The sequence below is a fragment of the Anolis carolinensis genome, unplaced genomic scaffold (genome assembly GCF_035594765.1).
Source record: "Anolis carolinensis isolate JA03-04 unplaced genomic scaffold, rAnoCar3.1.pri scaffold_7, whole genome shotgun sequence".
NCBI lineage: Eukaryota > Metazoa > Chordata > Lepidosauria > Squamata > Dactyloidae > Anolis > Anolis carolinensis.
In genome coordinates this window covers 21,420,928-21,434,957 of record NW_026943818.1, presented here as the reverse complement: position 1 = coordinate 21,434,957, position 14,030 = coordinate 21,420,928, and the positions used below count along the sequence as shown (strand labels likewise).

The following is a 14,030-nucleotide window of genomic DNA, read 5'->3' as shown; positions in this document are numbered from 1 at the left end:
TTATTATTATTATTATCATCACCATCTATGGCAGTGATTCACAAAGTGGGCGCTATCGCCCCCTGGTGGGTGCTGTACCGATCCATGGTGGTGGTGATGGCACCTATTAGGAGATGGGGGCGGAGCTAGAAGAGTGGGCGTGGCTTCTTCCCAAGAGCCCGAGACAGGGCTGAGAATCTATACCTTTCCTGAGGTGCTTGTTGGGACACAGAGGGCGGAGCTAAGGAAGGGGGTGGGGCCTTCTTCCAAGAGCCTGAGACAGGGCTGAGCCTCTATACCTCTCCTGAGAGGCCTTTTAGGATTAAAGGGCGGGGCTAGGGGTGGGGGCAGGGCCTCTTTCCAAGAGCCTGAGACAGGGCTGAGCCTCTATATCTCTCCTGAGAGGCCTTTTAGGACTTAGGGGTGGGGCTAGGGAAGGGGGCGGGGCCTCCTTCCAAGAGCCCGAGACAGGGCTGAGCCTCTATTTCTCCTGAGAGGCCTTTTAGGATTAAAGGGCGGGGCTAGGGAAGGGGGCGGGGCCTTTCCCCAAGAGCCAGAGATAGGGCTGAGCATCTATACCTCTCCTGAGGCGCTTGTTAGAACACAGGGGTATAGAGGTTCAGCCCTGTCAGGCACTTGGGAAGAGGCCCCGCCCCCTCCTCTAGCCCCTCCCCATGTCTTGGCAGTCACAGCAGGACAGGGATAGAAGCTCAGCCCTATCTCAGAGCTCGTAACTCCGCCCATCCCAGTCCTGGCTGCCCATTTGACTAGGGGAGAAGCTCAGCCCTGCTTTCTTGAGCAGGATCCACGCCCACCCTTCTAAGCCACGCCCCCTTTCCAGTAATATTTTTTCTGGAAAGGGGGCGGTAGGGCAAATAAGTTTGGGAACCACTGGTTTAGCCGAATACTTTTGCTGAATTTTAAGTTAATATTATTATTGCATTTCCTCAAATATAACATGAGCCCTGTATCCATGGGCACTGGGATCCACAGTCCTCTCTAGGCATTTTCTAGATCCTCCAGTGTGGCTCTATTATTATTACTGTTTTATTATTATCACCATCTATGGTCTGCTTGGGCCGGAAGTCCTCCATTTCAATAGAGTCTGCTGTTATCGCCGTCCAGGAGCATCCCCTCCAGGCAGCGACAGATGCTGCCTCTAATTTATGTGCCTCCATAAAGGAAGCGCCATTAAGGAAATGCGCATCTAAATGATTTTTCATCTTGCCGGGTCAGGCGTAATAGGCCCATCCGTCTTCTTCGCAAGGAGCTCAGGGAGGCCTTGTCAGGCCCCACGGAAAGTCCCGATATGTCCGTCTCAGACTCAAAAGCGGAGCCTTTCCCTCCACAGACAGACACCCTTGTGGATCCTGGGGCGCCACGAGAGCCCCGAGTTCCAGAGCTACCGGCGGACCATGGAGCGCCACCACGTCCCCAGCGAGGAACTCGGCCCCGAGGCCTTTGCGCACAGGTTCCCCGGGTTCCACCTTCCCAGCGATGAGATGGCCGTCTCGGACCGCTCCGCAGGGGTCCTGTTTCCAGATAAGGCCCTTCGTGTGGTCCAGGTAAGGAAGGAGAAAGAAGAGAGGTTCCCTCCCAGGAAGATCTCCCTCTCCTTGAGGGTTTACTTCAGCTTCCTCTTCTTCTTTGTGGATTTTCTTTTTTCCTACCTTCCTTCTGCTTCTTGGCTTTCTCTCTTCATTCTTGGTTTCCTTTCTTATTTCCTTCCTCTGCTTTGCTCCCTTTTTTTCCTTCTGCTTCTTTGATTGCTCCTTCCTTCCTTCCTTCCTTCCTTCCTTCCTTCCTTCCTTCCTTCCTTCCTTCCTTCCTTCCTTCCTTCTGTCCTTCCTTCCTTCCTTCCATCCATCCTCCCTCCCTCCCTCCCTCCCTCCCTCCCTCCCTTCCTTCCTTCCTTCCTTCCTTCCTTCCTTCCTTCCTTCCGTCCTTCCTTCAGTCCGTCTGTCCTTCCTTCCTTCCTTCCTTCCTTCCTTCCTTCCTTCCTTCCTTCCTTCCGTCCTTCCTCCCGTCCTTCAGTCCATTCTTCCTTCCGTCCTTCCATCCTTCCTTCCATCCTCCCTTTCTTCCTTCCTTCCTTCCATCCTTCCTTCCATCCTTCCTTCCGTCCTTCAGTCCATCCTTCCATCCTTCCTTCCGTCCTTCCATCCTTCAGTCCTTCCTTCCTTCCTTCCTTCCTTCCTTCCTTCCTTCCTTCCTTCCTTCCTTCCTTCCTTCTGTCCTTCCTTCCTTCTGTCCTTCTTTCCTTCCTCTCTTCCTTCCGTCCTTCAGTCCATCCTTCCTTCCGTCCTTCCTCCCTTCCTTCCTTCCTCCTTTCCATCTTTCCTTCCTTCCATCCTTCCTTCCGTCCTTCTTCCCTTCCTTCCTTCCTTCCGTCCTTCCTCCCGTCCTTCCTTCCTCCCTTCCATTCTTCCTTCCTTCCGTCCTTCAGTCCTTCTGTCCTTCCTTTTTCTTTGCTTCCCTCTTCCTCCTCCTTTGTTCCCTTCTTTCCTTCCTTCCATTTCTTCATTGACTTCCTTTCTTCTTTCCTTTTTTCTTTGCTTCCTTCTCTCCTCCTCCTCCTTTGCTTCCATCTGCTTCTCAGATTCTCCATCTTCATCGCTATTTATTTATTTTGTATCAAAAGCATTGCATAAATTACTAAATGTCTTTTGACCCAAAGCAGGCACTTCATCTTGTTGACGGGAAGCTTCCCACTGGAGTGGAAATCATTGCTCGGACAGATGGCAAGCTATTTAACCTAAGCCAAATCCAAGGTCACAACAACATCTGTTACAGAACTCCAATATGCTGATGATAACGTAGTCTGCGCGCATTCAGAAGAAGACCTACAAGCCACTCTAGACACCTTTGCAGAAGCATAAAAGAAGCGTCTCATTGAGCATCAAGAAAGCCAAAGTGCTCTTCCAGCATTCACCAGCCTATGATGGTGGCAGTCTACGATGCCAGAAATACAGAGAGTATGTGGTTGTGTAGATAGAATAATAATAATAATAATAATAATAATAATAATTATTATTATTATTATTATTATTATTATTATTATTATTTTCTAGCACCGACCCAATGCCAGAAATACAGTTTAATGATGTAATGTTTGAAAAATGTTGATCATTTCCGCTCCCTTGGCAGCTACCTTTCCACAGAAATCAACATTGATATTGAAATATAACACTGCCTGAGCTCTGCAAGTGCAGCATTCTTCCGAATGAAGCAGAGAGTGTTTGAGGCTCGGGACATCCATAGGGAGACGAAGGTGCTTGTTTATATTGTCCTCCCAACCCTGTTCTACACCTGTGAAACGTGGACTGTTTACAAAAGTTACATTCAACTCCTGAAACAATTCCATCAGCCTTCGAAAAATCCTGCAAATCTCTTGGGAAGACAGGTAGATAAATGTCAGTGTATTGGAAGAAGCTAAGACCACTAGCCTTGAAGCAATGCTCCTTCGCTATTAACTCCACTGGACTGGTTATGTTGTCCGAATGCCCGATCAACATCTCCCAAAGCAGTTACTCTACTCCCAAATCAAGAATGGATAACGGAATGCTGATGGACAGGAAAAGAGATTTAAAGATGGGCTTAAATAAAAAAAATGTGGCATAGACACTGAGAAATGGGAAGCCTTGAGTGCTCTAACTGGAGGTCAGCTGTGACCAGCAGTGATGTGGAATTCAAAGAGGCACGAATGGAGGGAGAAAGGGAGAAATGTGCCAAAAGGTTCCATCTGGAACCCGATGTCATCACCGTGGAAGACCATGCGGGTCAAGAATAGGGCTCCACGGTCACCTATATATCCACCGCCAGGACACTACATTTGGAAGGCCATCATACTTGGACAAGTAAATAAGTAAGCTTCTCAGATTGCAAGGAAGGAAAGAGAGAGGAAAAGAAGGAAAGCCTCATTTTCTCGGCCCCGAGGTCTTCCGAGCAACAGCAGCAGCATAACGCAGAATAAATAACAATAAAGCCCCGTCCCTGGCTGCTGAGTCAGATCCAAGAACGCCGCCATAAAACAGCACAGATTTCCTCTCGCTATTTTCGTTCCTTAAATGAAAAGCCGAGCAGCCAGACCGTTTCAGCAAACAAAATGCTCTGCCATAAAAACCGAGAAAGGAGGCAAGTCAGGTGGGAACAAAGGGCCCGGCGAAGATAAAAAAGGGATGGAAATCCAGCGTTTTATGTCCCTCTTTAAACGGGTTTCGCTGGGCATTTTGGGGTCGGAAAATCTTCCAGTTCTCTTTTGTCTTTCAAAGCCAATGGAGAGATTCGACGACCAAGGCTTTCTTTCATCCAAACCTTTGCTATTTTTTCCTTTCCTCTCAAACTTTAGGACCAATTCCGGCACAACGGAGGGACCATCCGTGATGGAGAGAAGGTTCTCCAGATCATCCCGGGGTCTGTGGTGAGGGTCGTCACATCAAAAGGGGAGTACCACGCCAAACGGATCGTGGTCGCCGCTGGGCCATGGACTGGACCGTTGCTGGAGCCGCTGGGGCTTCGGCTGCCTCTCCAGGTGAGCAAAAAGACTCTCACTTCAATGGGATGAAGGCCTCAAACTGGGGCTCCCAAAGATCATCCAGTGGAGGTAGTCCAGCCAAAACATCCTCAGAAGGAAGCCATCCAGACTCTTTTTGAGCACAACCTTTGCCAAATTTTTTTTTAATACTTCTTCTACATCACTATTAAAGGTACACGGGCCCCACTCATACCTCTGTTACGGGTCCTTCAACACCACTATTACACTTACAAGGATCTCATCTACACCATTATTAAAAGCATAACGGCATTATTAAAGGGACAAGAGCCCTTCAACAGCACTGTTAAAGCGACAGGAGCCCTCCTACCCCACTATTAAAAGTACAGGAGCCCTCCTATACCTCTGTTAATAGGCAGACGAGTCCTACAACACTATTCAACAAACAAATGTCATTATATATCTCTATTAAAAGTACTTGAGCCTTTCTCCATTATTATTAAAGGTACAGGAGTCCTCATTCCTCACTATTAAAGGTACAATAGGACTTCTTCCACTATATTAGAGGTACATGAGCCTTTCTCCACTACTATTAAAGGTACAGGAGCCCTAATACCTCACTATTAAAGGTACAGGCCTTCCTTTATCATATCAGAGGTACATGAGCCTTTTCCCACTATTATTAAAGGTACAGGAGCTCTCATTCCTCACTATTAAAGGTACAGTAGCCCTTCTTCCACAATATTAGAGGTACATGAGCCTTTCTCCATTACTATTAAAGGTACAGGAGCCCTCATTCCTCACTATTATTAAAGGTACAGTACAATATTAGAGCTACGTGAGCCTTTCTCCACTACTATTAAAGGTACAGGAGCCCTCATGACTCACTATTAAAGGTACAGTACAATATTAGAGCTACATGAGCCTTTCCCCACTACTATTAAAGGTACAGGAGCCCTCATTCCTCACTATTAAAGATACAGTACCCCTTCTTTTACAATATCAAAGGTACGTGAGCCTTTCCCCACTACTATTAAAGGTACAGGGGCCCTCATACCTCACTATTAAAGGTACAGTACAATATTAGAGCTACATGAGCCTTTCCCCACTACTATTAAAGGTACAGGAGCCCTCATTCCTCACTATTAAAGATACAGTACCCCTTCTTTTACAATATCAAAGGTACGTGAGCCTTTCCCCACTACTATTAAAGGTACAGGGGCCCTCATACCTCACTATTAAAGGTACAGCACCCCTTCTTCCACAATATCAAAGATACAGGAGCCCTCATCATACCCCACTATTAAAGGTACAGTATCCCCCTCTTCCACACTATTAAAGGTACAGTATCCCCCTCTTCCACACTATTAAAGGTACAGGAGCCGCTTTCCGCTGCCATTAAAGGGACAGGAGCCCTCATACACCCCTATTAAAGCACCCCTTCTTCCATTAAAGGGACAGGAGCACTATATGAAAGATGCAGAACTTCAAACTACTCACATGCCCAAGACAGAGGGTGTGGTCTTTGTGTACCTGGCTTCCTGCATGCATTCATTCTATGTTACTTCCTCCAGCCCCTGCGTATCAGTGTCTGCTACTGGAAGGAAAACCAACCCGGGGTCCTGAGAGAGCTCCCTTCCTTCATCAGCCTCCACGGAGCAAAGCACGACATTTACGGGTTGCCGGCCGGCGACTACCCTGGCCTTGTCAAGGTGAGTGTCACAGTTTTGTAGCATGATGGAGACTACCAGAAAATAAAACTGGATGCCCCCATTGGATTCAATACAACCCCACCTTCTGAGTCGGTTTTAAATAAGTTTGTTGACTTATTTAATGTAGTCTGTCCCGGTAAGGAACAGAGAATCTGTGATAGTATATCACAGGGGTGACTGTGGTTTGAAGTCACTGGATAGTGCAAGTTTCAAACTTTGGGAACCAATCCCAGCTGGACTCACAGAGAACCATTGAAGTAACAGTTAGAAAGGAGCAGAGGAAGAAGTTTTAACTACTTTAAGTAAAAGAAGTGATACTTTATAGAGTTGATTCATCTCATTCTAGTATTGTAACTGTTAATAAGAATACCTCTAAGTGAGAAACAAAATTGTAACTACTAAGTTTGTGCCGGAATAAACTTGTTATTGTTCTTCCAACATCTAAGCCTCTGTTGCATATATTCTAAGCCAAGTTACGCTACCCTTTAAAGTGAAGAAGAAGAAAGAAAGAAAAAGTAAAAGGTCTCCTCCCTGAGTCTTTGGTGGTTGCATCTTTCCAAATTGGTATTAGTCATTATAAACACCTTTACAAATTGGTGGCAGTGGTGGGATAAAAAGATTCCCCCTGCCTGAAAGAACCTCAGTCGTGATTAAATTCTTTACACTTGGGGACTATTGTATCTTTGGGAATAGACTCTTGCTTTTTGCCTATGGACCATTGGATTTATTGACTCTATTTTACAACTACTTTGGAAACTATATTTTTGCCTCCTTTATATTATATATACAGTAGAGTCTCACTAATCCAAGCCTCGCTTATCCAAGCCTCTGGATAATCCAAGCCATTTTTGTAGTCAATGTTTTCAATATATCGTGATATTTTGGTGCTAAATTCGTAAGTACAGTAATTACAACATAACATTACTGCGTATTGAACTACTTTTTCTGTCAAATTTGTTGTATAACATGAAGTTTTGGTGCATAACCTAATTTGATTTTGAATAGGCTTTTCCTTAATCCCTCCTGATTGTCCAAGTTATTTGCTTATCCAAGCTTCTGCCGGCCCTTTTAGCTTGGATAAGTGAGACTCTACTGTATATATATATATATACTAGCTGTGCCCGGCCATGCGTTGCTGTGACAAAGTGGTGGTGATATTGGTTAAAAATTGTTGTGTAATTTTTATTTGACTTTATTTGCATTTTTTTATTAATTTTATTGTAAGTTATATTTTTATTTATTATATTTTATTATTTTCTTGTATTATTTTTAGTTATTTTCTGTTATTATAGTATTTTATTGTATTAATTTTTTAGTGTTTTTTATTATTTTTTATTGGGTTGCTAGGAGACCAAGTTGGAGGAGCGTAGCCTTCTAACTGGCAGCAACTGGATAAAAGCAATTATTCCTCTCCCTCTAATTAGGACTTTATTTTTCTTTTCTTTTTGTTGTATCAACCTAGAGGTGTGGATGATGGGTTGTGTTGTCAAATTTCGAGGTTGGGGGGCCTGTAGTTTTGTTGTTTTGTGGGTCGCCATGATGCCATCACTCTTTTATATATATAGATATACTGCTTTTGCTCAATAAAACTACAAAAGACTATCTTCTGTGTGTGGCTTGGTGTCAATAGCAAGGTGAACTATTCTGAGGTGCGACATACAGCCTGATTTTTCTGTTTGCTAGGTCTGTTACCATTATGGCAACTTTGTGGACCCGGAAACACCTGACCGCCTGACCCAAAGCTCCCCTCCTGTCCCCGACATTCAGATCCTGAAGGATTTTGTCCGGAAATACCTGCCGGGGCTCGATCCCGAACCCGCCGTACAGGAACGCTGCTTATATACAGTAAGGAGTGGGATAAAGCTTCACCTGTTGGGTCCCTACCTGCTGGTGTCACTTTGGAAAGCAATCAGGAGAGGGAAATGTTCCTCTCTTTCTCCGATCCTCCTTGAAATCTGATTGAGAGGCGCTTCAGTCGGAGCTGATGAGAGAAGGACTTCTCCAAACGAGGCGTAATTAACTTACGGACCCCGAAGTGATTGCCACCAGCTCAGCGCACTTTTGGCAGAGAACAAGCTGGAAAGAAAAGGGTGGGGAGGGAGAGAAATATGAAATAGAGGGTTTGGATAGAGAGCTGCTCTTTGTGCTATACAGTGGAACCTCCAAAGCAAAGAGGAGTCTATCTTTGGATACCAAATACTGGAATGAAAGGGTAAACCCAGAAGGGATCCCAATGACCATCAACTCCAAACCCATTGCATGCTTGCAAAGCTTGAGGGAGAAAAGTAGGACAATAATAAATTGCTAACAATGGGATATTTATATTTATGGTGCTTTCTTTGGGAATGAATGCCAGCTTTGTCTAAATTATTATTACAGTAGAGTCTCACTTATCCAACACTCGCTTATCCAACATTCTGGATTATCCAACGCATTTTTGTAGTCAATGTTTTCAATACATCGTGACATTTTGGTGCTAAATTCGTAAATACAGTAATTACTGCATAGCATTACTGCGTATTGAACTACTATTTCTGTCAAATTTGTTGTTAAACATGATGTTTTGGTCCTTAATTTGTAAAATCATAACCTAATTTGATATTTAATAGGCTTTTCCTTAATCCCTCCTTATTATCCAACATATTCGCTTATCCAACATTCTGCTGGCCCGTTTATGTTGGATAAATGAGACTCTACTGTATATATATAACTAGCTGTGCCCGGCCATGCGTTGCTGTGGCGAAGTATGGTGGTATGGGAAATAAAGTATTGAGGAATTGGTGGTAGTTAAGGTAAAGGCTTTCCCCTGTAGAGTAAAATCTCACTTATCCAACATTCGCTTATCCAATGTTCTGGATTATCCAACGCAGTCTGCCTTTTAGTAGTCAGTGTTTTAAATTCATTGTGATATTTTGGTGGTAAATTTGTAAATACAGTAATTACTACATAGCATTACTGCGCATGGAACTACTTTGTCTGTCAAATTTGTTGTATAACATGATGTTTTGGTGCATAATTTGTATAATGATTACCTAATTTGATGTTTAATCGGCTTTTCCTGAATCCCTTCTTATTATCCAACTTATCCAACGTTCTGCTGGCCTGTTTATGTTGGATGAGTGAGACTCTACCGTATATTTATAATCTTATATTATCTGCTTAGAACTGGATTATATGAGACCTCTTCTACACAGCTGTATAAAATGCACACTGAAGTGGATTATATGGCAGTGTGGAGTCAAGATAATCCAGTTCAAAGCAGATAATGTAAGATTATAAATGGGTTATATAGCTGTGTGGAAGGGTCTTGAGTCTACACTGCCATATAATCCAGTTAAAATCAGATAATCTGTATTTTATAGGCAGTGTGGAAGAGGCCTAAGTGAGGCCTAACTCTGCCTGTCCCCTGGGCTGAGTGGGTTGCTAGGAGACCAAGTGGGTGGAGCTTAGCCTTCTAATTGGCAGAGATTGGATAAAAACAATTATTCCTCTCCCTCTAATTAGGACTTTATTTTTCTTTTCATTTTGTTGTATGAACGTAGAGGCATGGATGAGGGGTTGTGCTGCTAAGTTTAGTTTTTCTGGGATGTGTAGTGTTGTTGTTTTGTCCTAGGCAGAAATTTCATTACCCTTTTATATATATAGATAATTTGTGGGACATATGCATTAAATTATTCTTTTTCTTTTACTGTGAAAGAAGCCATCATCATTATTATTAACATTATTATACTATGAAAGAAATTATTATTATTTTACTGTGAAGGTTCTTACAGTACAATAATAATAACAACAACAATAATAATACGAAATGCAGCATATATATAATATGTCTTGTCTCCTTTGCCATTGCAACATGCTATGCTAATTATATATATATATATATATATATATATATATATATATATATATATATATATAAAATAATATACAATAATTTATAAATATATAATATAATGTATATACAGTAGAGTCTCGTTAATCCAACATAAACGGGCCAGCAGAACATTGGATAAGCAATGTTAGATAATAAGGAGGGATTAAGGAAAAGCCTATTAAACATCATATTATCTTATGATTTTACAAATTAATCACCAAAACATCATATTTTACAACAAATCGACAGAAAAAGCAGTTCAATACACAGTAATGTTATGTAGTCATTACTGTATTTATGAATTTAGCACCAAAATATCACGATGTATTGAAAACACTGACTACCAAAACATTGCCTACTAACAAATTGACTACAAATAAAAATAGAATTGCATATAATGAACTTACAGTAACAACATTGTCAAAATTAAATTCATAAAAAGTTCAGTCCTTGCTGCCTAGAGAAATAGTTGTAGATCCAGGCACATTGTAGATCCAGAACGTTGGATAAGCGAAAGTTGGATAAATGAGACTCTATTGTACTTATAATATTGATAATAATATTATAATGTAATACAATATTGTACTAATAATAATATTATAATATTAATTATATATTAAATGTAATATTACTAATAATATTACCATATAATGATATAGTATAACATAGTAATTTAATGTTTATATTGTGCTATGCTAATAATATATTGATTTGTAAGCTGCTCTGAGTCCCCTCCGGGGTGAGAATAGCGAGATATAAATATTATACTTTTTTTCTCCTCTCTTTCACCTTTTATGCAATCAGAACACTCCAGATGAGGATTTTGTCTTAGATTGGCACCCGCGTTTCAAAAATATTGTCATCGGAGCAGGGTTTTCCGGTAAGTGCTGGAAAGAGAAGGGACGTGGGAGGAAATGGAGAGGATGATTGAATAACGGATGAATCAGAACTTCAGAAAGACTTGAAAGCAGTACATTATGAAAAGTATCTAAAGGTCTTGGTAGACACCAAGCTAAGCGTGGGCCAAGAGTGTGACGCAGCAGCCCATAAGGCCAATGTGATTCTGGTCTGCAGTTCCATTTCATACAGAGGGGATCTCAATTTGTTTTCTCCCTTGTGTCTCTCTCACAGGCCACGGGTTCAAGTTTGGGCCTGTCATTGGGAAGATCCTTTGCCAACTGAGCCTTGGAGAAGAGCCGTCCCATGACTTGACCCCGTTTCGAATAAGCCGCTTCCCACAGGCTGCTTTGTAACCCCCGAAGCCGCGGGATTTCAACGGCTCTCCAGTTCTGAAAGTGATTTGAAAATTGGCTCACTGCCTTGAGCAACCTCCAGACGACATAGGAAACTCTTAAATCCATTTTTCACATTGTTGGCTCACAGAGTTCAAGGAGAATCAAAATAATAGTGACTTCTAAAGAGCTGTAAGTAAACAGTAAAAGGTCCAATGTGTTGTCAAAGGCTTTCATGGGTTGCTGTGAGTTTTCCGGGCTGTATGTCCATGTTCCAGAAGCATTCTCTCCTGATGTTTCGCTCACATCTATGGCAGGCATCCTCAGAGGTTGGGAGGTCTGTTGGAAACTAGGCAAGTAGGGTTTATATATCCGTGGAAGGTCCAGGATGGGAGAAAGAACTCTCCCAACAAAAGATTTCCCCAGGCTTTGAAGCTGCAAGGCTATTCAATTCTAATCAAGCTGGCCAATTGCAACATTCACTCTTTACTCCAACAGTCAAGAGTTCCTTCTCCTACTTTGGACATTCCACATACAGTCTCACTCATCCAAGCCTCGCTTATTCAAGGTTCTGGATTATCCAAGTAATTTTTGTAGTCAATGTTTTCAATATATCGTGATATTTTGGTGCTAAATTCGTAAATACAGTAATTACTACATAACATTACTGCGTATTGAACTACTTTTTCTTTCGAATTTGTTGTACAGAATAACATGATGTTTCGGTGCTTAATTTGTAAAATCATAACCCAATTTGATGTTTAATAGGCTTTTCCTTAATCCCTCCTTATTATCCAAGATATTCGCTTATCCAAGGTCCTGGATTATCCAATGCATTTTTGTAGTCAATGTTTTCAATATATCGTTTTATTTTGGTGCTAAATTCGTAAATACAGTAATTACAACATAACATTACTGCGTATTGAACTACCTTTTTCTGTCAAATTTGTTGTACAGTATAACATGACGTTTTGGTGCTTAATTTGTAAAATCATAACCTAATTTGATGTTTAATAGGCTTTTCCTTAAACCCTCCTTATTATCCAAGATATTCGCTTATCCAAGGTTCTGCCGGCCTGTTTAGCTTGGATAAGGGAGACTCTACTTTATATATAAACTCCAATTTCTTAGTTTCCGACAGACCTCACAATCTCTGAGGATGCCTGCCATAGATGTGGGAGAAACGTCAGGAGAGAATGCTTCTGGAACATGGCCATACAGCTTGGATAACTCACAACAACCCAATAGAGGACCTCCTTGAGTCTTTATTTTTGAGAGACGAGGGGGAAAATCCATTGGTGGAATAACTTCCTTCCTAGTTTTGACAGTGCCAGGATTCACCCTCCACTCTGCTTAGACCAGACTAATAAAACATTCCTTATTCTATCTCCCAAAGTAAATGAGTAGAACTAACCCTTCGTTTCACCTGAGCCTCTTTTACTAATTGAATTTCCAGATAGGGAAATAAGGTATGCAAATTGGAAACCGTTAAGCGTCTATAGTTAATAGTGTGACTTTTAAAGGCATGGCCCCGAGGCTTTGGAAACCTCAACTCCAAAGCCCTACTTGTATGGCCTCCAGAGAGGAAACCGTGGTATAAATAAATCTAATAATAATAATAATAATTGCTGTGGTCCGGCTCCTTCCCTTCCGAGTCCAGAGTGCAGTAAACCCCTTCCCGAAATCAGTCGCTTTAACATTTGGCTTCATTACGGGGTCTGATGAGCCTGCGCTTCGCCTCCCCTTCGCTCCGAAAGGCACACTCCGCGGAGTCAAGCGAAATGTTTTAAAGTTAAATGTGCCATTTTATGATCATTAGATAGCTTAGCTTAATAGAGGCGCATTACCGGCACACGCCGGCTTTTATGGCTCCGGGGCCGGAGCATCGGAAGGGGCGAAGCATCCGTTCCGGAGCAAAAGGAACGTGTGGATTATATTGCGCAGCTCCGCGGGATCGCTGTCGGATGGAAATGCGTGGCCGACGGGATGGATCCTTTCCGTTTTACGCAATGGTGAAGGTGCTGATCTTTAGAGCTTTACGTCTTTGCAAGCGGGATTAACAGAGTGGATTTTGCACACTTCCGAGATATCCACATTCACTTAGGACAATCTCATAAGACCATAGGTAAGCAAAGAGACCTCCAAAAACCATCTAGATAGTCTCATAAGACCATAGGTAAGGAAAGGGACCCTCAAAGGCCATCTAGGTGATCTCATAAGGCCATCAGAAGATCATAGATAAGAAAAGGGACCTCATTAACCATCTAGATGGTTTCGTAAGACCATAGGTAAGCAAAGAGACCTCCAAAAACCATCTAGATAGTCTCATAAGACCATAGGTAAGGAAAGGGACCCTCAAAGGCCTTCTAGGTGATCTCATAAGACCATCAGAATATCATAGATAAGAAAAGGGACCTCAATGACCATCTAGATGGTCTCATAAGACCATAGGTAAGTAAAGAGACCTCCAAAAACCATCTAGATAGTCTCATGACACCATAGGTAAGGAAAGAGACCTCTAAAGACCATCTATGGTCTCATAAGACCATCAGAAGATCATAGATAAGAAAAGGGACCTCAATGACCATCTAGATGGTTTCATAAGACCATAGGTAAGTAAAGAAACCTCCAAAAACCATCTAGATAGTCTCATAAGACCATAGGTAAGCAAAGAGACCTCCAAAGAACATCTATGGTCTCATAAGACCATAGGTAAGGAAAGGGACCCTCAAAGGCCATCT

At 42.3% G+C, this 14,030-nt stretch overlaps 1 protein-coding gene across 1 annotated transcript in view; it reads left to right on the top strand.

The window, feature by feature from the left end:
- The window catches only part of pipox (pipecolic acid and sarcosine oxidase), a 40,829-nt gene extending 27,915 nt beyond the window's left edge, over nt 1–12,914 (top strand). The window contains exons 4-9 of the mRNA XM_062959280.1: nt 1,331–1,544; nt 4,328–4,510; nt 6,046–6,183; nt 7,867–8,028; nt 10,862–10,937; nt 11,189–12,914. Of these exons, the coding sequence (XP_062815350.1) occupies nt 1,331–1,544; nt 4,328–4,510; nt 6,046–6,183; nt 7,867–8,028; nt 10,862–10,937; nt 11,189–11,310 (895 nt within the window). The 3' untranslated portion in view covers nt 11,311–12,914. The remainder of the gene's footprint in view (nt 1–1,330; nt 1,545–4,327; nt 4,511–6,045; nt 6,184–7,866; nt 8,029–10,861; nt 10,938–11,188) is intronic.
- The last annotated feature ends 1,116 nt before the right edge of the window (nt 12,915–14,030 follow it).